General features: G+C 41.3%; 1 protein-coding gene across 1 annotated transcript; it reads left to right on the top strand.

The window, feature by feature from the left end:
• Positions 1 to 1,846: 1,846 nt before the first annotated feature.
• Positions 1,847 to 25,367, top strand: bmp7b (bone morphogenetic protein 7b). The gene is made up of 7 exons (XM_085393383.1): positions 1,847 to 2,407; positions 18,376 to 18,568; positions 19,927 to 20,075; positions 22,393 to 22,596; positions 23,684 to 23,760; positions 24,098 to 24,208; positions 24,409 to 25,367. Exons 1-7 carry the CDS (start codon positions 2,008 to 2,010, stop codon positions 24,556 to 24,558), a joined length of 1,284 nt encoding a protein of 427 aa, XP_085249509.1. The 5' UTR covers positions 1,847 to 2,007; the 3' UTR covers positions 24,559 to 25,367.
• The last annotated feature ends 58 nt before the right edge of the window (positions 25,368 to 25,425 follow it).

Genomic DNA, 25,425 nt, shown 5'->3' with positions numbered 1-25,425 from the left:
GGCTTGTGTATTTTAGCCAAAATATTCAATTTAGTGGGACACACTTGAGACAAGTTGTGGCTATTCTTTTGGAAGTTTGTATGTGTGTGTGCATTACTGACAGGATATTCAAACACTGTTTGTTCTACTTTTCTACTAGTCCCCCTTGTCAAAGGCCCCTTAGTGCAGCTTACCCTGCCTGGCCTCTGCCTGTGCCCACTGTTTACTGGGACTGTCACCAGACTCATGGAGGCCGAAACAAAGGGGGGTCTGTTCTTATTGTCCTGTCCAGGATTGTCAGCCCTTCTCTGGGCACAAACCGAACTGAGGGCTGGGGGTTGTTTGAAGAGCACTGGGGGCATCTGACCTCACCAGACTTACAGAAAGGGCATGAGAATGAGACAATGAGAAAGTCAAAAGAAAGTGAGAAAGAGAGGAAGATGTATAGCTATAACCCAGAACCTTTCAAGTCCTCTGTCGGAAACTGCTGTTATGTAAACACCTGCAGCCATTAGCTGATTCTATCTGAGGCACCGGGTAGAAATGTTTATATGTTACATACTACTGAAAGGCGAGTTAAAAGCAAATAGAGTATTAGATATACAAAATGAGTAGTGGCAGGGTATGTAAGCTTTAATGCTTTAAGCAATGTTGAATTGTCATTGGAAAAAAGAGGAGTGGAACGCCTTTGAAGACAAGAACAACCACATTAAATGGGCAGGAAGGTGAGCTAAGACCCCAAGACATGCTCTACCTCCTTTCCTCCCTTTCCTCTGTTTGCAATCATAGCTTAAGCTGTCTGGCAGCCTCTCTTGCTGTGCCATTGAAGTCTAATTTTATTGTCATAAAAATCACCTGGCAGGCTGTAGCCTGAAGACCCTTTGAAACTCCTCTCTCTGTGCAGTGAGTACTCTCTAGATAAAGCAGTCATTCTCGGGCCATCTGAAGTCCCTCCGCCTGTGTCAGTGAGAGCAAAGCGCACATGAGGGTCAGGAGCGTTCTATTAAAGTGTGGTGTTTAAGAGGTGCTGGTGCCAGGGGGGCAGATGGAGGAATGAAGCAGCTGCCGAACATCTGCACCCCTCCTTTGCAGTCTGAGCCCTGTGCACTGCTGCTTTTGTCACAAACTTCCTGCTCTAGCTTTGGGGATGGAAAACTAGGATATCTTCAGAAATGCAGCGTGAAATGGCAGTTGTGAGGCTGCAGTACAGCCTCTTTGACATCAAAAGATAACAGGCTTTAGAGTCTCAGAGCCACATGACCCAAGGCATTCAGAGAGTGCACCTGCGGATCAGCCAATTAACTATTGTAATGGCAGGACTGCAACTACATGTTGCGACCTCTCCTACAGTACTGAAGTACTCACTTGCAAAGTCAAATAAGAACTCAATGATTTGAAATCAGCCTTCCATATGTACACTCACCATGAACGGTCTGTTGTGGTTGTCTTAACATCAGTCGTTAGTGAATTATCACGAGCCTACAGGTACTAGGAAATGTGGAAAGCATTGACGAAATGTGGTGTATAATAAACTGAAGCGTCATAATACAAACCCAGTCCTAATCCTTTTCTTATTTGCACATGTAGCCTCAAGGCGTTCTCCTACTGGCAACAAAGCCAGGCTAGCTCTGCTCAATAAGGCAACCATAACATTCTCGCTCTCTCTCCCCCTCCCTCTCTCTCTCTCCCTCTACTCCTCTTTGCAAATAGCGCCTCCTCGAAACTTGTTCTCGTCTCTCCTAGTGAAACCTGTCTGCCTGCAGCCTTCTCTCTGCAGTTGCAGGCTGCACTACAGCTGGTAGAGCTTGACCGCAGGTTGCGCATGAGGTCCACGCGTCCAGGAAAGCAGTCAATAAAAGGACTTTGAAGTGAAGTTGATGTTTCACTCGGCAGCACGTCCCTCAACATGAGGGACCGTAACTGATTTTGGATATTAAACACAGAGTGTCTGCTGCTAAAAGTTTACTAACCATTTTTTTTTAGAGTTTCAGTGATCCGAATTGGGCGCAATTACGCACTGCGAGCATTATGGCACAGATTTTGGATAAGCGTGCTCCCGTTTTGCTCTTGGTTTGGAGCTACTGCGTCCTGGCAAACACTGCCTTTACGAACTTTACGTTGGACAACGAGTTTCACTCCAGTTTCATCCACCGTCGGCTGAAGAGCCAGGAGCGCAGAGAGATGCAGCGGGAGATCCTGTCGATCTTGGGGCTGCCGCACCGGCCGCGACCCCACCTCCATGGAAAACACAATGCTGCCCCGATGTTCATGCTGGACTTATACAACGCCATGTCTACAGACGGAGACGAGGACAGATACTCCTATCCTTACAAACCCGTCTTCACCACACAGGGTCCACCGATAGCCAGCCTGCAAGACAACAACTTCTTAAACGATGCAGACATGGTCATGAGCTTTGTGAATTTAGGTAGGCACTTTATTTTCTTAAGTCTCCCATCACATTCAATTTTATATAAATCCCCTCCCAGAAAAACAAGACGGTGGAGAATAATAAACACGTCGAAATATTATCAATGTAATCGTTGCTATGCGCGTCATAATAACCCAGGTCTTTTATTTGATTATTAAAATGTAGTACTAGTATGACTGTCTTTATATATTAATTATCAAACACATAGCAAGGACTTTGAAAAAAAGCTTTTTTTAAGGACACATATCTTTGGCTTGACGATTATAAGTGTTGAGAATTTTCATGTTAATTCGCGTCGGTGTTCTTTTTTTAACAAGGAGATTTAGCACTTTTATTATTGCACTCTGCTTACATCTTACACATTGTTTTTGGGACAAATCAGGCTTTTAGTCATATGATATGTAAGTGTCAAAGGTGGAAGAGCAGAATGACTGTGGTGGTATTTTATCTTCTTACAGCGCTTCACGTAAAGAAACAGCACAAGTATTTTTCTGATGGTACACCTGTGTCCACACAAAGGAGACCAGCACAATAACCACGTTTACATACTGCAGTTATCTAGCTAATACCAGGAGTGGCACATTCCAGTGTCCTTCTCTGTTAAACAGCTGTGCAACCAGCTAATGTTCAGGTGCTGTTCTGTGGATGATGGACCAGCAGCAGCTAACTTGTCAGCCATGTGTTATCTAAAGAATGAGTAAGTCAACAGCAGAATGAGTTCAAAGTGCACTGGGTCCTCCCTTAACTCTAATCTGGAGACATCCCTCACATCACAAATAATGCCAGCCAGTGATGTTAGTGTAGTCACAGTGTGGTTTAATTAGATTCAGTTGTTCACAAAGTGAATAACAATCGCACAGGACATACTTCACATCAATAAAACTGCTTTGTTGAAAGTTGTTTTCTGGCCCAATGTGCTTATCTAATCAAATATGTTTATTGACCTTTTATTGCTGCCAGCAACAGTCAGAGGTTGTAAAGTGTAAATAATCAAAACATTAGCATGTGTTATCAGATTTATGGATTGATAAAAGCATCATTATTATTCAATTTACTTAACAAATTATGTAGTCACAGCAACAGCTCCATTTAGGTTCCAGAAGAGTAGCTTTTACATATCAATCTGGTACCAGACAGACATAGAAATAAATCAAATCTGTAGCAGGCATACGGGTGGTTACGGTTTTTGTCAGCCAATAGATTTTGTTTCTTGACTTTCTGCAAGCAGTGAGACATTTACATTCAATCCTGGAAAGCTCATTGTTGGAGTGTCTTGGCAAGAGAGAGGGAGGTGACACTGGCTCCTCCACTGCACTGTGTAATTACTGTGGGAGCTGCTGCATTGTGACTATTTTTGACAGGCTGTGACACAGATGGATCTGACCACAGAGACTCAAGACACAAGTCAAGGGCCTCACAAAGTCAAGGGCCAAGACGGCACTAAGATGGCGAAAAAGGAGGGAGAAGGGAGCCTTTGGCAGAGTGATAAAGTTGGTCTGTCTATTTTGCAAACATCTTTTTAGCAAAAACCTTTTGCAAGATGGCTTACATCAACTAGGGAGAACTTTTTTTATTTCCTATGTTAACAACAACAAAGTCACACTGCCCTCTTGAAATCTTGTGGCTAATGTGATCACTAATGGCATCTGCTCAGGTTGAGTCTTCCTCACAGCACATATTTAGTGTTCCCTCAAATGACACTCATTTGGATATAAACAGCGCATTCGTGATTTAATCTGCCACGTGTTAAATCTATCAGTAGGGCCTATTGTTAGGCTGGTTCCGTACTCTCATGTGATACCATCAAATAGACATCCTGGTGGCTTTATTCAAAACAGCAGATAATATGCAATTTCGTTACCCTTTACACGAGAGGGAGGGAGGGAGGGAGGGAGGGAGAGGGAATTCACAGAGAAGAAAGTGATGGCTTTCAAATGGATTGACTATTTCCTCTCCAAATTCCTTCCTTTCCACATTTGCTCGTTGTGGTTTTTGTTTTCTTATTTAGGTTGTCTGAGAGCAAAATGAGTGTAGCTTTTATTTAAAAATTGTCCCTCAAAACTGCATGTCTCCATAGCTACTGAGCCAAGGTACATTAGTCAGACTTTGTACCCTAGGCGCTGCTTCCTGAAAGGCCCGTTTTCATGCACTGTTTGCATTTAAATTTAAGGTCAAATATGTGAAAATGGATCTGATTTTAGAATTGCCATCAAAATCAAAGATCCCTGAGCCACTAGAATAGTCCATATTATGTAGAATGTAAAATAATTGTTCTAGCTCTCGCTCTTCCTTACTGATTGCCACTCAACAGAGCTGATACACTTTGTTGTCAGCTTGTTTGAGTATATGCAGAGACCAATGCAGCCAGCTAGGGTGGGTGTGGGCTTTGGGACAGACCTCAGGCCAGGGAAGTCCTCTCTCTGAGTCACTTCAGTTTAAAAGGCCAGCTGTGTAAATGACTTACAGCATGCATTCAGAATGCATACTGCTGCATGGAGCGCAGCTCACCCAGGTCCTGGGTGTGTGCCGCATATGTACATGTAGCACACCAGAAAATTAGCACACTCACACTGCTGTCATAGCTAAGTAACAATAATGAATTTTACCTGAAATGCCCATTTTCACATTCCCAACCACAGGAAAGGGCCATGACTTGGCTGTCTGCTATTTGCATCCTGGATGACTTAAAGAGAAGCAACATCGTCACCTGTGCTGTGTGTGTGCGCGTGTGTATGTGTGTGTGTGTGTGTGTGTGTGTGTGTGTGTGTGAAGAGGGAGGTGAGGGCATAGTCTATTACTGCAAGATGTTTTCATGAGGTGTGTTAGTCACAGCGTTTTTCCTGTTCTCATGCAATCACGGATTAATGTATTCTTATGGGGCTGTGAGTCAATCACAGTGCTACACTAAGGCAATCATTTAGTGGAAGCTACATTTAGCAAATTCATAAGGTTATGATATGGTAGTGTCATGTTATTACTCCAAGTTAAGACCAATTTTATCCTTTGTTTTTCTAATTGCCAGCAATTCTTAAAGTTCTGGCATGTCTCACTGAAATAGGATTTTTTGTTTCACATTTAATAGGTTATGTACCGATACCCTTGAGCTCCACACTATTAACGGGCCATAATCCTTTAATGACTACTTGAAGCCACAGATGGCGCTGTTACCATTTTACAGTTGAAGTTGCGGTAAAAGTTCCTATAATCCTTTTTTGTTTCTGCCTGTAGGGCCTCCCTTTCTCTGATCACATTTTGTTTTCCTCTACCTTCTCTTGCTCTCTCATCCCGGTCCTGTGGATCTGAGACACTTCTGCGACACCTCAGGCTTCGGAGCGGCAGCGGACAGATCTGACGGCTCGCATTAGCCCAAGTGCCTGTTCGGCACCCTCACACCCCTCAGTCCTGCTTTGCGCGCTTCCGCTACTCTGCAGGGGGTATCTCACCCCGGCACCACTCTCCCTAGAGTTAACTACCACTATTTGCACCTCCTTTAGATCCCTATAGAGCTCATTAACTCTAATAACACACCTGGTACCTAAAACCAGATATGCGTAGTCAGTCAAAAGGGGCTGAACAAACAAGACTGGAACACTGCACTAAATTATACAAATTGATACCCTGTAATGATCTGTCTTTTTCTTTATTTTTCGGTTGCTCTCACTCTAACAGTGTTTTAAACACAGAACTGGGAACAAGTAAGTCATACTTTCCGTATGCTAAAAGGAGACTGGTGATGAAAAGTGGAGTGCAAGGGAAGTGTAGCTTGCTCAAGATGTTTATCCTATAAAGAGCAAAGAGAGTTTGATCTCTTGGGTACAGAGTGACTATCCACAGTAGAGCGATTACCACGTTAGGAAACATCCTGCCCACTGGCAGCTACTGATGACATCATGCCTGCGTGATGCATTTATACTGCTGTAGGGTCTGACAGCACTGACTCTCTGGGAAAGGTTCAGCAAAGTTTCATGCTATAACTTACTCACACTTAACGATCATTAACTTGCCACAGCAGGAGTGTGTGCACGGTCACGAACACATGCCTTTGAGCCTTTGCACAAGAAGAAACAGTAACCACAGGAAGAAGAGTCTTTACATTTAAGACTTGTGGTCAAACCAGACGTCTTTTGCTTGAAGGCCATGGAGAGGTTTGAGATTATACTAACAGCAGCTTTGCTGACCTCTTACTCTCACTGCAGCCATAAAACATGTTTGCCCTCTGCACCCATAAACCTTACTTCTGGGTTCTACCTCATGCTTCACTGAGGATCACAAATCTGAGATTTATACAGAATATGTGAGAACCTCGAAGAAACACTGACTGTAAAGACTTTCTTGGTATCTTGATGCATGCTCAATCATCCAGGTAAGACAATCCCAAAAAGCCGAAGCACTACAAAGTGATAAAGTCAGTCTCCAAAGAGGCCGAAGAAGTCACTTGGATGAGTGACGAAACAGTTCTCTCACTGAAAACGTTGCGACCCATTTCCGCCAGAATAAAGTTTTTGGGACTTTCTTGGTACAGTCATTCTCACTTGCTTCTGCTGGTATAGAGCCATGCAGATGTTTTTGTTTTAAGGCAATAATTTGGCTGTTCAGTGAACACGCTTTATCACTTTGTAGTGGACTGTTGGGTAAAAAGATCAATAGCTCGCTGTGAAACATGAAGCAGCAGGGCAGCTGAGACTTGCACTAATTACACCCTGTTTGTTTAATTAATGAAAACAGTGAAGTGTAAAAGCAACATTTTGCCGAGGTTTATTTGCCAATCTATTTCTTCATTGCTCCAGTAGCTTACTGTATACTGTCATCCTCTATCTGACACAACTCCTCCTTAAAACCCTAAAGCTGTCATTTTTACATTTCTGTTTTTGTATGAATAAAACAGCTGGTGAACTTCAGAGATGCTTGTAGTTTTGATGTAGCCAGGCTAGATGCTGCCCCGTGCTTTAAATCTTTGTACAAAGCTAATTTAGCTCTGCCATGGATGTAATATTGATCTTTTTATCAAAATAAAGATGAGACAGCAAACAAATCCAGTTTTAAAAAAAAAGATTCCTTCAATTTGGCTTTGAAATACCCTATATTGAGATTTTTTTCTGTATGATGTATAATAGAGGTTAACTGAAATCTTTTTATGTTGCTCACTACATCAAATCACAGTTCATTTTTCAACTACTCATTAACTAAGGAGTGAATCTGAAGAACCTACTCGACAGTGACGGTTCTGAATATTGGAACGTGCAACTTGCATCAGCTCCCTTGTCAAAGGCAATCAGACATTATTGAAAGGTGACTGTGACTATAAAGCAGCCACATCCTAAATCTACAGCAGTCTTTGTTTTGATATAATGTGCTGGAAGACAGGGATAAACTGTAGGGATTAACTATAGGATAAAACAACTCAGAGATGTGGAATTGCAGCCATTCAGTTTCCCCCACTCACCCACTCTTCCCCTCATCCCCCTGTTTTTATGTTCTCTAATTTTGTGACCACAGGAGCCACACCCTCCTCATCCAGCCAAGCCACCCCTTATTATAGACCTCAGGAAAATTCACATACAATACTCATGTTGGCAGAAGGAGAAACTTCTTAAAATTGTCTCCTGCATCACAGTGCAGTGTCTTACGCACGTGCGATGGCCACATTGACACCCTGTTTTTATCAGCTTGTTGTTCATTTGGTGGAATCACAGCCCATTCCTTCTTGAAATAAATAAAATAGCTGTGAGGAAACTCAAGGGAAACTCAGCTGCTTGCCTGAAGAAATAGAAACCTGTGACAGCCAGTTCATGTTCCATGCTTCACAGGCACAATATTTCAGCACTTATCATAAAACCACTTGCGTACATTTGTTGCTTGGCTTTTACAAGCTTTGATTTGGCTGTCGGAGCCTGGTGAGGAATCTGGTCAGTATTATGGGCTTCCGCTAACGCAATCTTCTGCTAGGAGAACTAACACACATTACACAATGCAGCTGGTGACTGGGCAGGGTAGGTGGCTCTAAAATAGTGTTTGAGTTCGCACTCCCGTCACGGCTCCAACATGAAAATTCACAAGCACAAGATGTTCACACAAGGAAAGACAATAAGGAATGAAATGTGTGGCATCTATTTGCGATCCGCCTTTATCCTCATGTTTCTTCTTTCATTTCATTCCTTCTCTCTCTTTCTCTCCCCTCTGCCCTGTCAGTGCCTCAGTGCCATGCAAAGAGCGGTGCATTTGTTTTTGCATCAACAGAGCTATTGGTCCCAGGATCTTTGACTTTGCTCTCACCCCATCTGCCCTCTCAGCTTCACTGTTTGGTACCTGCTGTCATGGAAGTGCAGGGGAGTGCAGATGCTGCTGCGCACTGATAAGGCAAGGCCAAAGTAACGCAGACGATAGAAAAGTAGGAAAATGTGTGGAAATATTTTTTATTCAGTGGATCAGGTTTTTGCATTTCAATATGCATATTGGGGTTTTAGCCAAAAAGCAAATTATTTCAGTTACTGCAGAATTAGAGCCACATATGGACAAAAGAAATATGCAAGGAAGGAGAGTAAAATTATTAGAAACACTAAAATGAGTGCAGCATTCCTGGCAATGAAGGAGGTCCGTCTATCATTGAGGCAGAGCTAGAACGCCCGCTGCTTAGTACATCTGGGCTTTTTGACCACTCGCCACATCGTCCCACCCGCAGATTGTTTCATCATCTCTCTCAGCGAGTGCCTTAGCCTGGCCAAATGCACAGAGGTTCTGTTATGTACATCCAGATATCATTTCGGACTCCTGGGTTCAACAGGTGAATTTCTTAGATAAGACATTGGGAAAAAAACATAATCTTCCTTGATCTTGTCAGCTGTGTACTCTGTGAAGCTGTTGGAAGCTTATGAGAAAAGAGATTAATTGTCTCCATTTGTGGTATTTATTTACACACTAGACCTTGGTGCAGTACATCAAATTGTGGAGTACATTAAGAGAAATTACCTGAGTGGAAGGCCGGGCTATCTGTACTAGCTATTACATTCCTTTGCTTCTGCTCACTCCCTGTCCAGCAGAAGGCAATAAAACGTGCACTCAATAACACTAATTAGCTCCAGAAACATTCTTTCTGAGCAGGAAAGTGAGCATACGTTGCTCTCCACACTTGTACACATTAAAGTAGATAAATATGCATGTGCTTTTTCATTCACTGGGAGTGTACACAGAAGCGATTACATAAATCTAGAGGAGGAAGAAAGATGTGTTACAGTCACAGTGTCAAGGACAGGCTGCATGCAAAGAGGAAAGACTGGCCTTCAACGCATACTTTGTAGGCCAGACTTTATTCTGGCCCACATGTGAGAAGCCTCCTCAAACACAGCTGGGGAAGAAGCTGTAATAAAGAAAGACAGCGACAAACAAATTCAGCAACTCAAGAATAGATGAAAGGTGGAAATCTCTCTGCTTCTCTCTGCTGTGTTTAATAGAAAAGCATGGAGAAATTAAGGGAAGAGGAAGGGAATACTATGTTTTGCATTCAGAGAAAGTGTGTGGATGTGTGTGAAAGAGAGATGGGGAGTAGAAAAACATACAAAAGAACTTGAGAAAGTGTTGAAATGTTTTATGTCTGGGAGCACAGGAGGCCTAAACCTCTGGAGATGAGGGGCAGAGTATGAGTTTGGAGACTAAATACCACGCAGCACCTCTGGGACCATAAAACAACAAGTTAATTAATACTAGGAGGCCAGTGGTGATAATCAATACTGTTGATTCAGGAGAATAGGCAGGGAAATTTGGTATCATATGGCCCTGTGTGTAGGACATACTAAAAACTGGGCCAGACGTGATGGTGGAGGTTTAGTTCAGGGGACTTGTTGGACGCCGAAAAGATAAAGTTTCTCTGCACAGCTGCTTTGGCCTGCAGACAGCGGGAAACATCTGTATTAGCCTCAGCACCACGGGCAGCCCACTGTGAAGAGGAATGCAAGGAGCAATAGAGAGAAGGGCGGGGAGGGAATGAATGTGACATATGAGTGTGTATTTAAAAAAGAAATATTGGAGTTCTTCACTTGCTATTACCTGACTTGGCTACTAGCTATAAAACTAGAGCTGCGTGCCTCTGGTGTGACTATAGCGTGACACAACTGCTTCTGAGCGCACAAGTGTGTGACACAGTGTTGTCTGCAAGCCAGAGCCTCTTATATGTCTAAACTAATTCACCAGTTAGTCATTCCTTCCCTTCTCTGGTCTCCATTATCTTGCTCTTAACACACAATATGTGGAGAAGGAACTGTGGCAGCTCCTATGGGAACAGACAGAGGGGCATGAATGGTGCAGGGCCCGGTGGTCCCATATCAAGTCATCGAGGCAACACAGAGGAATATGTACATGGAAGTGCAGGTCTGTGTGGTACTTCTCCATCTCCACAATGAGAGAAAAATTTGTTCGTTTAGTTCTTTTCACATCTGTTTAGTGAGATGTATCACATCTGGTGCTGATTAGCAGCACTAGAACACTTAAAAATTAATATAATTTTTCATTGGCTTGGTATTTATTCACTTTGTAGATGTTTTTGCTATGCCTCCCTTGTGACTTAGAATAAGAGCTGATTACCATTACTGCTGCTGCTTACGTCCCGTGATCTATCAGGTTTAGTTCCCACAAAAGCAAGAGAAGAACCCAGCTAATCATATATAAGCATAAAGAATAGGACACAAGTACAGAGAAGGAAGGACAACATACACTCTAGACCTGTGTATTACTGTTCATCTCCATAATATGATAATAACAAGAGAGGTCTGAGAGTACATATTTGCACCCAGGCTGAAAATTCCCTCCACATCATGCATGAGATCAGTCCCCGGATCCAGAGATGTATCTGGATCCAGATTAGTTTATAATACTTTCTTGAGAACAAAAACAAGACAGTATTTCCCACATTTTCTTCAGTTTCATATGTACTATTTGTTGAAATATGATGCAACATGTCCTGTTTTGCAAAGAACAAAACAAACAAACAAAAAAGGATCTGAATGAAATTCAATCATTGCTAAATCTTTGGCAAAAAAATTCCAGGCAAATTTATTTATTATATTTGAGTAATCCTACTAACAATCAGACAAGGCTAAACTCTTTATTTGTGTTGAAAAGTAACTTTTGTGTATTAATCTTTGACTTATTAATGGACATATGTGGGTTACCCATTTTTAATGGTCAATAAATACTCCTAGTAAGCCAGTTAATATTACTTCCTAATTCAGTTGCATGAGTGCCAGGTTGACATCAGTGCTGAGCTCTCGCTATTCAGACTTAAAGCAAGCCAAAGATTTACTCTTGTCCTGCCTCTTGCACAAGACTTTCCCCCCCTGCTTAGAGTTCTTAGTCAGCGTCCTCTTTGGTCTTCTTCAAGCTGTCACAAAGCTCATATTTGGTGGTTTGTGACATAGTGCCTTTGAGCAGTAAGCAGCATGCTTCTTGTGGAAAAATTGTGTCCAATCAGGCAAAGTTACGTAATGCATTTGAGGCCAGAGTGGAAATGAAAAGGGGAGTCACTCTCTTTGACATGTGTTAATGTGGCAGTTACTCATTTTGAAATTGTTATTTTATGGTTAAAAAAGTTATTGAAGTGTAAATCAACAGTGGTCGTGTCTGTTTTTGCTGTTATTAAATATGTAGGTTTTAAATGTGAGTGGGCTTTTTTAAATCCCCTTTTTCTAATGGATAAAAGTCCTTGAGCCCTATGATTTCACAGAGCAGTAATTTACTCAAATGTTAGTCTAACACAAGTAAATTAGTGAGTAAGTGCACTTTCTGGGGACTATTTCAGTTTGATTTATTTATGCAACCAGAAAGGTGTATGTGACATTAAAGCCGTGGCTTTATACAAAGTGCTGAAATAACATATTGTCCTTTTCTTGTGAGCTGGTGGTGGTGGTGGTGGTGGTAGGGGGGCATGTAAATCTATCTCAAAAAGTGTTATAGGAGTCTATGTCTATACACACAATATCTGTTTTAACACAAAGACATGTTGGATTTTTTTTGGTTTTTTTGATAATTCAAAAAATGTGTTCAGAATGATCCTTTTTTACATTTGATTCTTCTCTCGAGAAAGAATTGCGGTTTTGGCTTAGCACGGGCTAAGATGCTAATACAGTGTTCATGAAAAACCTTCTGGCTGCCAGGTGCATGGTAAACTGAGAGGATGGAGGACTCACTGTCCCTCTGATATCTGTGATGTGTGCTGCTGTGCACGTGTGTGGCCTGCTCTTGTTTCTTGTTAAATGATATGGGATAACCATGCATCATCAGCGTTTTTAGAAAAAGCAATCAGACGTCTTAAGACCAAATGATAAAAGCAGCTCGCTGTGTAAGAGTAAGTGCTTGTGTGTGTGTGTTTGCCTCTTTGCATTTGTGTGTTGTTGCGTCTCTAATTATGGATTACAAAAACCCATAATGATTGTGTTACCGTGCTGTGACGCACAAGACTGTTCACTTCACAGGCAATACTTTGTGATAGTTGTGCGTGTGCAATGGACTATTTTTCTGTTTGTGTGTGTGTGTGTGTCCGTGTTAAGGACTCCGACTGATTTGGACGTTGAAAACTCTGAATGAAGGGTTCACATGGCATCAGAGGGTGTGTTCGCCATGTTTGTGGTGTGTGTTTTTGCGACACAGGTGGGGTGAAGGCTACTCACTTCCTCCCAGAGGAAGTCATAAATGCACTCACTTGGCTTTAACTGTGCCTTGTCCCCTCATCTGACGACTGCTTCCTTTGGAGAGAATTAAAAGAGAGAAAACGGAAGAATTATAGCAGAGGCCTTAGCTGCACTCTGTACGCTGCGTTATATTTTTTTACACAAATTACACAAATACCAGCACTGAAGAGTGGACATTTGATGTGAGAGGAAAATATTTAGTGTGGGAGTTTTACAGCAGCAGCATCCAACTGCTCTCATAAGCAAAGATAAAGAGCTTTTACAGTAAAGGGGCGGGGTGGCTGCTCAGGGGGGGCTCAAGAACAGGTCTGGCTTTCTCCCCAGAGGGACTGCACCTGCACTGGGCTACAGAAGGAGGGAGAGTTCCCTGGGACAGTAGAAGAATAGGCAGGCTCTAAAATTGTGTGAGAAGGTTCCAGGGTAAATTAGTAACAAGAAGTAATTGTTTCCTGGAATAATAACATTAAAGTGGTAGTCCTTACTTGTTGCATTCCTCATAATATTGCGGGCATGTCCTGTTGTGTGGGGATGTGTCCTAGAAGGTCCTGGAAGATGATACATGATAGTGATGTAGGAATATGAAAGAGAATATATATTTCTTTTTCACACTTCTTTAGAGTTACATAGGAGTCTTTGAACCTCAAATGATCAGAAATGTTAAATTCTTTTACAGCATATGCCTGCAACAAAGGCCCCAAACAGACAGACTTTGCTTTAAGTGGTCAGAGGCCAAAAGTGAGCCATCACTGTGCTGTTATCCAGTGTGCAGTAGAGTCTGAGCTTGAGGTGACCTGCAGGTGGAGAGGTATAAGCAAGCTTGTATGCATGCATGTATTGTCAAAACACAGTATAATGTTGTAATGTTTGACTTCAGGGTGGGAGCTCAATGAAGGCTCTGATGAGAAGAGATAATAAACAAGTGGCACTGCCTAGATCCACTGGTGTTGAATTGATAAAAGCATGTGGTGAAATCCACAAAACCTTGAATTTAAAAAGCTGTACAGCTTTTGAAACCAGTTCAGTGTGTGCCCATAGATGGAGAACAATGGGAGCCTAAAGCTGTGCCTCACTGAAGAGTAATTAGATCCTTTCTTATACCGAATCATCTCACAGTGCTGCCATTGTACGTTGTCCTTCAGCAACAGGGTTTAATAAAGATAGAAATGAAAGGGGATGTAGGAAAGAGATCCTTGTACTTGTATTATCTATATCGACAGTGTTGGGAAGGTTATTTTTAAAATGTGTTCCACTACAGATTACAGAATACATGCCCCCAAATGTATTTTATAACGTATTCCGTTACTCAATGAGAGTAACGTATTCTGAATACTTTGGATTACTTAATATATTGTCATGCTTTTTACAGCTACATGAATGTACTATTGCTGTGTGATTTATTGAGGGTTACTCGCCATACCAATACCAACTGGATGTTTAAATCTTAATATAAAATGAGTAACAGTAGGGTGGACATTAGGTAAGGCTGCACTTTTTTGCAGCGATCTCGTATAGAAAACTATTCCGCGTGTATATAAAACAGGTCCGTGGCTCCGAACCGAGGTAAACGGACCTCTGACCAATACGTCGGGTTCCGTGTTGGGCTCGTAGCCAAAAACTAGCTTTACTTTGTTGTGTGGGTTAACTTTGCTAGCAAGAGACAGAGAGAGGTGTTGAAAGGCTGCAGTGGTTATTATTATTATATTTACATGCTTCTAGAGAGAGCATAGCCTAACATATGAAACAGGAAAAGACCGCCGTGTGTAATCCCTTTATTTCAACAACGTAACTGTATTCTGAATATCACCTTTTTAAACGGTAACTGTAACGGAATACAGTTACTCATATTTTGTATTTTAAATACGTAACGTCGGTACATGTACTCCGTTATGCCCCAACACTATCTATCTATCTATCTATCTATCTATCTATCTATCTATCTATCTATCTATCTATCTATCTATCTATCTATCTATCTATCTATCTATCTATCTATCTATCTATCTATCTATCTATCTATCTATCTATCTATCTATCTATCTATCTATCTACATACTTGTGTATGTTACTTGTGACTTGTATAAGATTTTGGGCACCTTTCTGCTTTGTTGGCTGGAATAGCTGCCTAAAATTCTTGTGAGAAACTTACAGTTTTTCTCAGTCGCTTTGGTGCGTTTCTCAGAACACCATTAACATTTGCACAGCAGTTAGTGCATTTCCCAAAACAATTAGTGCAAACTGCAAAACCTAGTGGATAGCCTGCAAAAGCACGTCACATGCACAGAATTGATTATCCATACCTCAAAAGCAAGTATCCATGTCAATGAAACTGTCAGTGCCATCAAAATGAAAAGTCTTGACACCATCTTTATGAACAAGATAGTCAAATGGCATTGTCATGTTTCCACTATGACAGTTTATAATTTCAGTGTTTCCCATTGCAAAAACAATTGGTGACACCTGAAAATGCTGACAACAGCACTATGGCCTACCTGTACAGCCATCTGAAATGTGCAGTAAAGTCACTGTAGATGTTATGGGAGTCTTGGGAGTAACTAAGACACTGAATATGTACGTTTCACATTTCCATTGTGTAGAAGTGTTTGTAATCCTACAGAATTGTGCAAAAGAAAAATATGCTACAGTCACTTGTTCACTGTAGAATACATGTAAACATAAAATCACCCATTTGGTAGAGCCTCCTCATGAGTGACAGCTGTAATTCACCTGAGATCAATTGTTCAATTTCGGAGACATTTCCAAGAACAATGATACAGAAAGGTATAGGATTTGCTTGACAGATGGCCAATATTTGGCATGTGATAACTAGTTCAACAATTTTGTGTGTGATGACTTAAGCAATGGATGTATGACTATTAGTTTTATTGGGAATGACTATTCAGCATCCATAGGTATGATTACTTTTGACTGACATGACATAAGCAAATGGAAATGTCAGAAAGCAGCAGGGAAATGTATGGAAGCAACTGATTCATGTCCAAAATCATTTGCAGTTTGTTCAGAGAGAGGAGAAATTGCTGCTATGATGTGCACAAATGACTGAGTGTTGTGGAGGTTGAACTAATAGTTATGAGAATTTCAATTCTGATCTGAGAAACGCACCAAAGCGACTGAGAAAAACTGTAATCCTAACCCTATATTTGAACTTTTGTTAACTATAGGTGACTGACCAAGGGGATACCTGTGTTCTACAAATCAATTTCTCCAAATGTAATGAAGTAATGTACTTAAAGGGGGTCTGTTGAAGCCTATAACAACACATATGAGCTGTTGGAAATTTATCTAACACATAAGTCATCAGAAGAAAGTGTCATTTCACCCACAATCCCACTTTATATCTCGACAGATGAGGACAAATCCTATAACTATGGCGATCCACTGACATTTCCTGTCACCCTCCTCTTTCATTTAAATTAAACACAAGCAAAAAAAAAAGCTTTTTTTTAAAAAAAAGTTTCAATATCACTTGAGCCTGACTCAATAATGTATATTTATTATTTTCTTTGATTTCTTTTTGTACATTTGAGTGCATATTTTATATTTGTGTGTATATGCATACATACTTATATGGGTGGGGAACCTGTCTATCAGCTAATAAAGACAAAAGTGGCGGGTGCCTCAGGAGATGATGAGATAAGAAAGGCACTGACCCCTGGGATTTCCTGCTGGGACATGAGATGAGCAAGGTCAGGGAGGTACAGGAGGGGTTGGAAAGCTGGGATGTGAGGATGAGAGAGAACAAGGGGTGGGGAAGGGGTACACCGAACATCAAGCTCCAACTCATGAGAACCAGATGAAGGGCAGACTGGATGACTCTCTGGGGCTATGAAGGGAAGAGAGGGGGAAGAAAGAGGCTCATAAAGCTGTCAGAGTCCGCCCGCATCTCTCTATCACGGCTCAGTGTGTGCCAGATGCATTGCTTTTAGTGCTAGTTCTCATGAATGTTTCAATCATAAGCCAACATGTGTATTGAATAGCTATAGATGTGTTTAATTTGGGGCTGACCCCGAGTCTGACAAGCTATGTCATCTCCTCGCTAATAACTGAGGATGATGGATGGTTTAGGAAAAATGAATTGTAGAAAGTCTGAGCGTAAAAGACATTTGTTGTCTTCCTACTTTGCAAGCATATGTTTTGTTTCCCTGGAAGATGCAACTCAATACCACACAAAAAGCTTTTAAGTTTCATAAAAAAAGTCACATTAGCTCTTTGTGTCTGCCTGTAAAAATTTTGTATCACTGCTAAAGGGGAGAATGCAACATAACTCATGTGAATGGGAAACATTCTTTCATTCATTCATTCATTCATTTATTTATTCATTTTCAGGCACAACAAATACCTATATTGAACATAAAATACACAAAACAAAAAACAAAACTTGCCTGAAAAAGGAGTGGGACGAAGAAAACTTATTAAATCCCACCCCTATACTCACTCATCAACAAAAAAAAACAATAAACTTCCCGCAGCTACGCCCATCATTGCATACAGACCCATCAACAGCCCCGGGCAGATACAAGCATCTAAGCGGCAGCTCGCAACCAACAATTAGAGCCTTCATAACTGAATACAGAATATATAAATTATAAATTGCATTACCACAGGTAACAGGCAGTAATAACTACAAGTAACAGACACACATACATATACATACATATATATCTACACACACAAGTACATATATGTACATACATACGCACACTTTATTTTTTATTTTTTATTTTGGAATCCATACCAGCAATGGTAAGAGGACAGACATTACAGAGCACACTAAAACCCATCATTGAGTATACTGTGACCAGACCAACTGTTTGTAGAGAAATTTAAATCTATGAATATTTTTGCATTGTTTCAATTGTAAACTCAGACTGTTCCAGATTTTCACACCACATACAGACACACAAAAACCTTTACGGGTTGTTCGAGTTCTGGGTAATTTGAATTCTCCAAAGCCTCTCACATTATAAACCTTTTCTCGAATTTCAAATCTAGTTTGTAAATTTGCCGGTAAAAGTTTAGTAAAAGCTTTATACAAAATTATGGATGTATTGTAATTAACCAGATCCTGGAATTTAAGTAACTTTGCCTGAAGAAAGAATTTGTGAGTATGATCTAGATAACCAGCCTTGTGAATAATACGCAGTGCTCGTTTCTGTACTGTGACTAATGGATTAGTTGTATTTTTATATGTATTTCCCCACACTTCTTTGAATACATACAGCCTCTTTAAAGATACATTTTTCATATTTTTTTTATGTTTATGTTTTGCAGTGGAGCACGATAAAGAATTCCTACCGGTGCGGCGGCATCATCGAGAGTTCAAATTCGATCTATCACGAATCCCTGAGGGTGAGGCAGTCACTGCTGCCGAATTCCGTATATATAAAGACTTCATCCATGAACGGTATGATAATGAGACCTTCCGTATCAGCATCTACCAGGTGTTGGAGGAACACTCAGACAGGTGAGCATTGGTTTGTGGCTATGTGTTTCAAAAGATTAGTTGGATGCTGAAAAGACAGTTTCAGGGGCTGGACCACACCTCACTTACTAACCTGCCGGTTGTACATTTATAAGCGTCTTCTCCCTACATGCTAGTATATTCTTGTTTCCTTGCCTCACCTTTTCTTTTCTTTTTATTAGTTCTCACCTCCTAGTCCATACAAGGGTTACCTACCCAGGCTTTACTGCTATTCTCTGTCATTGTCTCATCATAACTGGGGTGGGGTCCTTGCCAGTGGAAAAAAAACGACATGGCATCATGATATGTTAATATTTAGTTCAAATCGCTCATCTTCCCAAGAACAGACTTTTAGTCTGACGTTATTTATCAGTAAGAAATGCTTCCTTTTGTTGTAATGTATGTTTCCTGTAGCAAACACTTTGACTGATCTGGAAAAAAAATACAAATAGCAAGAACTATCGCCCTGTCTTATACAAATGTCCCAGTAAGTAACAGCTTAACAGAGGGGTAGGCCCAGAACCTGAAAACAAATTCAATAAATTCAAGGAAGTCTAGTCATCAATCATTTTATGTCATAGATCTATGCTTTTTCTATTGAGACATGGAAAAACTACCTAAAATTTATAAATGAATTAAAGTTTTAACAACTTATCTTGAAGGCTTTGATACACCTACCAGTAGTTATACATGTAACCCTGGAATGGCCCATATCCAGCTATCTTCAGCCCCTCCTAAAGGTTTCTATTATCCAAAGGGAACAACACCGTCATTTATCCCTTTGCCAAAGACAGGCCCAGGTACATGAATGAACCAGAGCTCTGTGACACATTATCTTCCCAGTCAGAAAATAGGTCGGGATACATGAATGGCCACATGAAGAACAAGGGATTTAGTCTCCAATGGTGAAAGGGCAGAAAGGGTCAGAGTTTACTGCTGAACAATAGGACCGACTTGGATATGCACTGTTTCTCTTTTCACACATTCTTGTCCTCTCTCACAGCTGTACTTTTTGCTCCCTTTCTCTCTTTGGCTTTTTGGCTCTCCCACAAAATTCTAGCCAGTGATGGACCGTGTGTAGTGTATGAAAGGACCCGTCGTTTATAAAGCCATTATTGTCAATTAAGAAAATGAAGTGTTCCCCTGGGCCTCACCAGCTGGAGCCCTCCCCGCCTCCCTTGCCTTACTGTCTGTCTTGCTTCATCTCTCTCTTTGGTTGACTCTGTCACACTCCCTCTCTCCCCTCAACAGCTCTGCTTTGGTCACTTAGCTGCACACGCTGCCACCTTGTCTCTACCTTTAAAAAAAAAAATAGTGCAAGTCAATATCTAATTTTAAGTGAGTTTTCTTGTCCCTTTCAGGGAGTCAGACCTATTTCTGCTGGACTCGAGAGTGATCTGGGCAGCGGAGGAGGGCTGGTTGGTGTTTGATGTAACAGCCACCAGTAACCACTGGGTCCTGAACCCTGGCAGAAATCTGGGTCTACAGCTGGCTCTGGACAGCACAAATGGTCAGGGCAATGAATGTCACAGAAATACACAGAGTGTGATCAAAATGTTTAGTGACTTGGCCCATAAAGAGCAAAAACCTGTCCAGCTTTAAATTTGGCAGCTTTTTCCTTGTGCGCTTGCACTGCTTCCAGTGCTCCTGCTACATTTGGCTCATTCCCCGGAAGTCCTGTTCTGTTCACTGCGAAACTCAAAATTGCGCAAAGAGCTAATATTGAACTTTTGTGTCATACTGACCCAGTCATTACTGATAAGGAGACTTCAGTGCCTGGCTATGACTGAGAAACTACACAGCGGTCGAAGGGTTTTTTCAAGACGTTCACAGGATGTCATGAATGAGTTTTCCTGAGTCAGAATCTCAACTCAGAGTTTTACTGTAAAGTCCTGAGGTGACTGAGGAAGAACAAAAAACTGCCAATAGTATGAACTGTGGCATGAATCATTATCAGTCACCATAAAATGGAGTGAAAAAGCTGAGTTCAGAAAGAATAGTGTATCTGTTTTAATTATCTAGAAAGAAAACGAGTTCAAGGGTCACTGATTTAACACAAAGAAAGAGATTCAGTTCAGTGGAAGCCATCAGTCCTGATACGTGCTTGTTCTGACACGTATCAGGACCACTTTAAGTGGTCCATGGATGTGCCCATAAAAAAACAAATGGGCAGGAAAAAATATTTTGATTGTAACTATATTTACTGTCTGATGGGTATGTGCCAGGTAACTGAGCTAGTGTACTTGTGTAATGTGATTTCCACAGAAATTAATAGCTGTCACTCACAAATTGCTACAGAAAAGGACATGAACAAAGGTACAGAGGCTAGCCAATAAAAAAAATATAAAAAATACTAGACTCTGTATATGCAAACTGTAAGATTTGCAAGGGTAAGATGGGTAAGTTTTCATTTATTTGGTCATTAACGCAAATGTCTACTTAGCCAACCACATGGCAGCAACTCAGTGCATTTAGGCATGCATCAGAATTTCCATGGGTCAATGGAAATTCAAATCAAGTATCAGAAGGGAGAAGTAAGGTGATTTAAGTAAGACTTTGAAAATGGCACGTCATTTGTGCCAGACACGCTGGTGTGAGTGTTTCAGAAACCTTTGAGCTACTGGAATTTTCCACACAACCACCTCTACAGTTTACAGAGAATGAGAAAATACCTTTTTTTTATGTCAGATGTCAGAGGTAACAGTAAATAACAGCTCAATACAACCAAAGTATGCAGAAGAACAGCTCTGAACACATAAACACATCAAAATTTGAAGCAGATGAACTACTACAGCAGAAGAGGGTGCACCTTAAAATGTCTTCAGAATACAGGTTTCTAATGCAAAAGAGTTTCAGCTATATTTAAGGGTAAACGTTACAAAATAACAAGCTTGCGTGAATAAACAGCATGAATCACAGTACTGTGCAGATGATTAAGGTAAGATGTTGAACACAAATGAAGGTCGGCATTGTATTGCAACAGACAAAGGCCTCCATCATCGCTGTAAAGGTTACAGTCAGATGATTTCTTCTTTGTGCGTGGAAAGATAAATCAAACCCTGCTTCTCATCATTCATCACCACTATCATCCGCCATACCCTCAGCATCATTAGCAGACATGCGGAAAATACAGTGTGCTAACCAAAGGATAACATCTCAGCAGGAGTTTGTCATCGAGAGCCTTAAATGTTTGTCAGCGAAAACTTTATCAACAAACAGTCAGCAGGGAGTGTTTGAGAATATCATCCATCAAAGGATGGCAGGATGTTACATGTTAGGCGAGGAAAACAGACACTATGTAGCCTTCGAGGCGTGCAGTGGGTGTGCTGGTGAGGCCATATCTATGAGTGTGTGTTTGTGTGTTGGATCAGGTATGAAGGGGTTATGGATGAGCGTGTACAGACAGGTTCCTGCGACTTCTCGTCGCCAGCAGCGACCAGAAGCCTTGATTTACCACTGAACAGTGATCAGACACACATTCTTCCATGCGGGAACCAGATAGACACTACTGCAGTGCTTGTACACCCGCAAGCACAAACACACCCACGCAAACACAAGAAGGGAGGCTTTGATGTTCAGCGCTGCGTTTGTTCTTGCTATTTCAGAGGTGGAGAAGGGAGAGGAATTCAGAGAAGAAAGTCACATGTGTAAAACCAAATGCAGCGAAAGTGGTTTCAGTAAGAGCAGTTTATATGCAAAATAAAAACTTAAAAACAGCCACACTAAGCAGGGACATATTTATTTAAATTCAGGAGCTCAGCTTTTCTCATTTGCACACTGATCTGTCTGAACACCTGTTCCACTGTCCTCTCTGTCACCCCCTACAGGAGAGAGTATCAGTCCTCGTACGGCAGGCCTGGTTGGTCGCAGTGGGCCTCAGAATAAACAGCCCTTCATGGTGGCCTTCTTCAAAGCCACTGAGGTGCACCTGCGAAGCATCCGCTCAGCTACAGGAGGGGGCAAACAGCGTAACCCCAACCGCCCGAAAGGGGCAAAAAGCCAAGAGGCGCTTAGAGTGGCCAATGTTGCAGGTAAACACAAAATGTGTTTGTGTTTTATAAACATTCAGCTATGATTTACTCTGGCGTGTTGGGATAACCCCCGGATCCATTTGTCTTTTGTATCCTTAGTGAAGAATTCATGGAATGGGAAATAAATAACTGGTACTCTACAGTTTCATAATAAAAGGGCCAACTCATGCAGCATGCTTATTGAGGCGCTAACACACACACAAGCACGTGCATGTACCGAAATGCAAAAGTACATCCCTTTAATGGATGTGATTCCTGCGATGAATATTCAAGGCCTTTGTTTTGAAGGTGTGAGAGGGCTGTGTTTATGTGAAGCACTGAAACATTAGACTGTAATGCCTGAGCTTCAAATATGCCTCTGCTGTCTTTGTTTATTTACACAAGCATTACAGAGTACTTGGGGCCAAGTTCCCTGCATGGAGGTAAGGCAGCACGGGCTTTTATGGAAGAACACATCTGCAGCTTGCTGTGGGGCAACCCGGGCCACGACACATGGGCTAAATGGGCCTGTTTAGAACTCTGAATAGCAGTGGTCTTTAACTAGATGATGAGAACCAGTCGCTCATCATCATTTCCAATGTGAACCGCTTTCAGGAACTAATGCACCGCAGAGCCCCAGAGGTCACCAGGAGAAGCGAGAGATAGCATTTGATCGAAAACAGACTATTCTTTTCAACACATGGACCGAGTAAAAAGGAAAAAAAAAAGACACATGTTGAAATAAGCGGGAGAAAGGGGAGAGAGAATAAATAAAGTCAAGAGTTGTGAAAATGTGGCTCGGCTACTCTGCGTGCACATCTGCTTCATCCAGTAGAAACTCAAAGCCCGACACAGTGACCTCTGTGCAGCATAGCCCATTCATTTAAGTCAATTAACCAAACTGCTGCTCTAGATGGAGGTGGTTTCTTTTAGTCGTTGTACAAGTGTTGATGTTTTGCATGAGAACATGGTGGCATGTTTAGGTCTGCTCTTTATCATTGCTGCCTAATTGGGGTCTGACGTCAGCAAATAGTTACTCGTCTAGCTGAGAAGGATAAAAGCACTTGTGCTGAAGTATAAACTCTCTATTTTTCTTCCTGTTCTATAGAAAACAGCAGTACTGATCAGAAGCAGGCATGCAAGAAGCATGAGCTCTACGTCAGTTTCAGAGACTTGGGGTGGCAGGTACGGAAACCATTCCTCTTTCTTCGGTCGCCAGAATTGCTTGGCCCAACAGAAACCTAAACCAGACACTGCTGTTTGCTGCTCCTATCCCAGAATCTTGATCAGTGACACAATAAAAGCCCAGAAATACCTTTGTTAGATGAAGTTACTGCTTTATTTGTGTTCTCCCAACACATAGTACAAGATATGGCATAATTAGGCCATATGAAGACAATACTGAAGGGTAACAGAAAACACATTAAACTCCTGTATGCCTTTTATAGAAACAAAGGGTGAAAATATCCAACATATCGAAACAGTATAGCCAAACAAACCTGAATTTCTCCTCCACTCTCAGGACTGGATCATTGCTCCAGAAGGATATGCAGCATACTATTGCGAGGGAGAGTGTGCCTTCCCGTTGAACTCCTACATGAACGCCACAAACCATGCCATTGTGCAAACACTTGTGAGTAACCATAGAACGAGGGGAAAAAATGCAGCAGTCATGTTAAGAGTCTAATCATCTCATCAAATGTCAAGACAATGTAGCCACTGTTGGAACAACTGTGTTTAATTATCCAAAAAGGGCATCATTTTCAGCAGTATCCACGCAAATACCTTTTTTTTCTTCTTCTTCACAACTTCTTTTCCTCCTCCTCTTCCCAGGTTCATTTCATTAACCCAGAGACAGTTCCTAAACCCTGCTGTGCCCCCACGCAGCTCAATGCCATCTCTGTGCTCTACTTCGACGACAGCTCGAACGTCATTCTCAAGAAATACCGCAACATGGTGGTCAGAGCTTGTGGCTGCCACTAGACCATCACCATCCTCGCATGGACACATGCGTACGCACACACTCTTGGGAAAAAAAGGGCTTCCCCCTTGCTGTAATTTAAACATGTTGAGAGTTGGTTACAAAATATACTATGTGCTTTTTTTTTTTTTTGAAGACTCTCTGTCATTCTCAGATGAACAGATAAACACACACACTCATGTTTGTGCTTTCTACTGTGTATACGATACATTTAAAACAGTGATTGTAATGTATATTCATTCACACCCAACAATCTTTTGTTTATTTCAGTAATTATTCTAATTATTGTAGTTTATACTTTTACTGAGCGAGGGAGGATGAATCTATATTTTTCTTCTATGTACAATACCATGTAAATATTTTGTTTTTTCAAAAACAAAGCAAGTGTATTTATTTTCTGTCACTTGGATTTGTGTTTTTTTTCTTCCTTTATGTAAAGCTGCCTACTTCCTTTGTCAGTATGAGTGCACACAAACTCTGAAGAAATGAAAAGAAAACTACTTTTGGCATTAGCATTGAGTTCAAATACGGCACACGGCGCTCTGCCTCAGAAGCATGACACATTTATTTTGTAACAACAATCAGCTGAGCTGTCAGAGAGATGGGGGGAGGAAGAGAGTGGGATCTTTGTATGAAGCATCTTGTTCTGTGTGCTCGACATTTTCAGGTTTATATTTTTCTGCTGTAATACAATCTGTCATATTTAAAAGGTCTATTTATTGAGAGCCGGCTAAGTAACCATGTGCTCCAATGTCTCGACTATGTTTCACTGCTGAACTGGTACAACAATAAAGAGGAGAAAAGCAACAAAGCCACTTTGAGATTTATTGTTTAATCTGGACGGAGAGCAGAACTGTGTCCAAGTCTGA

The sequence above is a fragment of the Rhamphochromis longiceps genome, linkage group LG20 (genome assembly GCF_057381845.1).
Source record: "Rhamphochromis longiceps isolate RC_006_pf linkage group LG20, R_longiceps_female_GT1.1, whole genome shotgun sequence".
Classification (NCBI taxonomy): Eukaryota; Metazoa; Chordata; class Actinopteri; order Cichliformes; family Cichlidae; genus Rhamphochromis; species Rhamphochromis longiceps.
The sequence above is the reverse complement of the archived record's forward strand: the minus strand, read 5'-3'. Positions and strand labels throughout refer to the sequence as shown.

What these genes read in the sequence shown, in the direction of transcription:
- bmp7b (XM_085393383.1), top strand. Translation starts at nt 2,008, where the DNA reads ATGGCACAGATTTTGGATAAGCGTGCTCCCGTTTTGCTCTTGGTTTGG. An exon ending in CATGAGCTTTGTGAATTTAG is followed by an intron (nt 2,408 to 18,375) that starts GTAGGCACTTTA and finishes TATGTTTTGCAG; the next exon opens with TGGAGCACGATAAAGAATTC. An exon ending in ATGCCATTGTGCAAACACTT is followed by an intron (nt 24,209 to 24,408) that starts GTGAGTAACCAT and finishes TCCTCTTCCCAG; the next exon opens with GTTCATTTCATTAACCCAGA.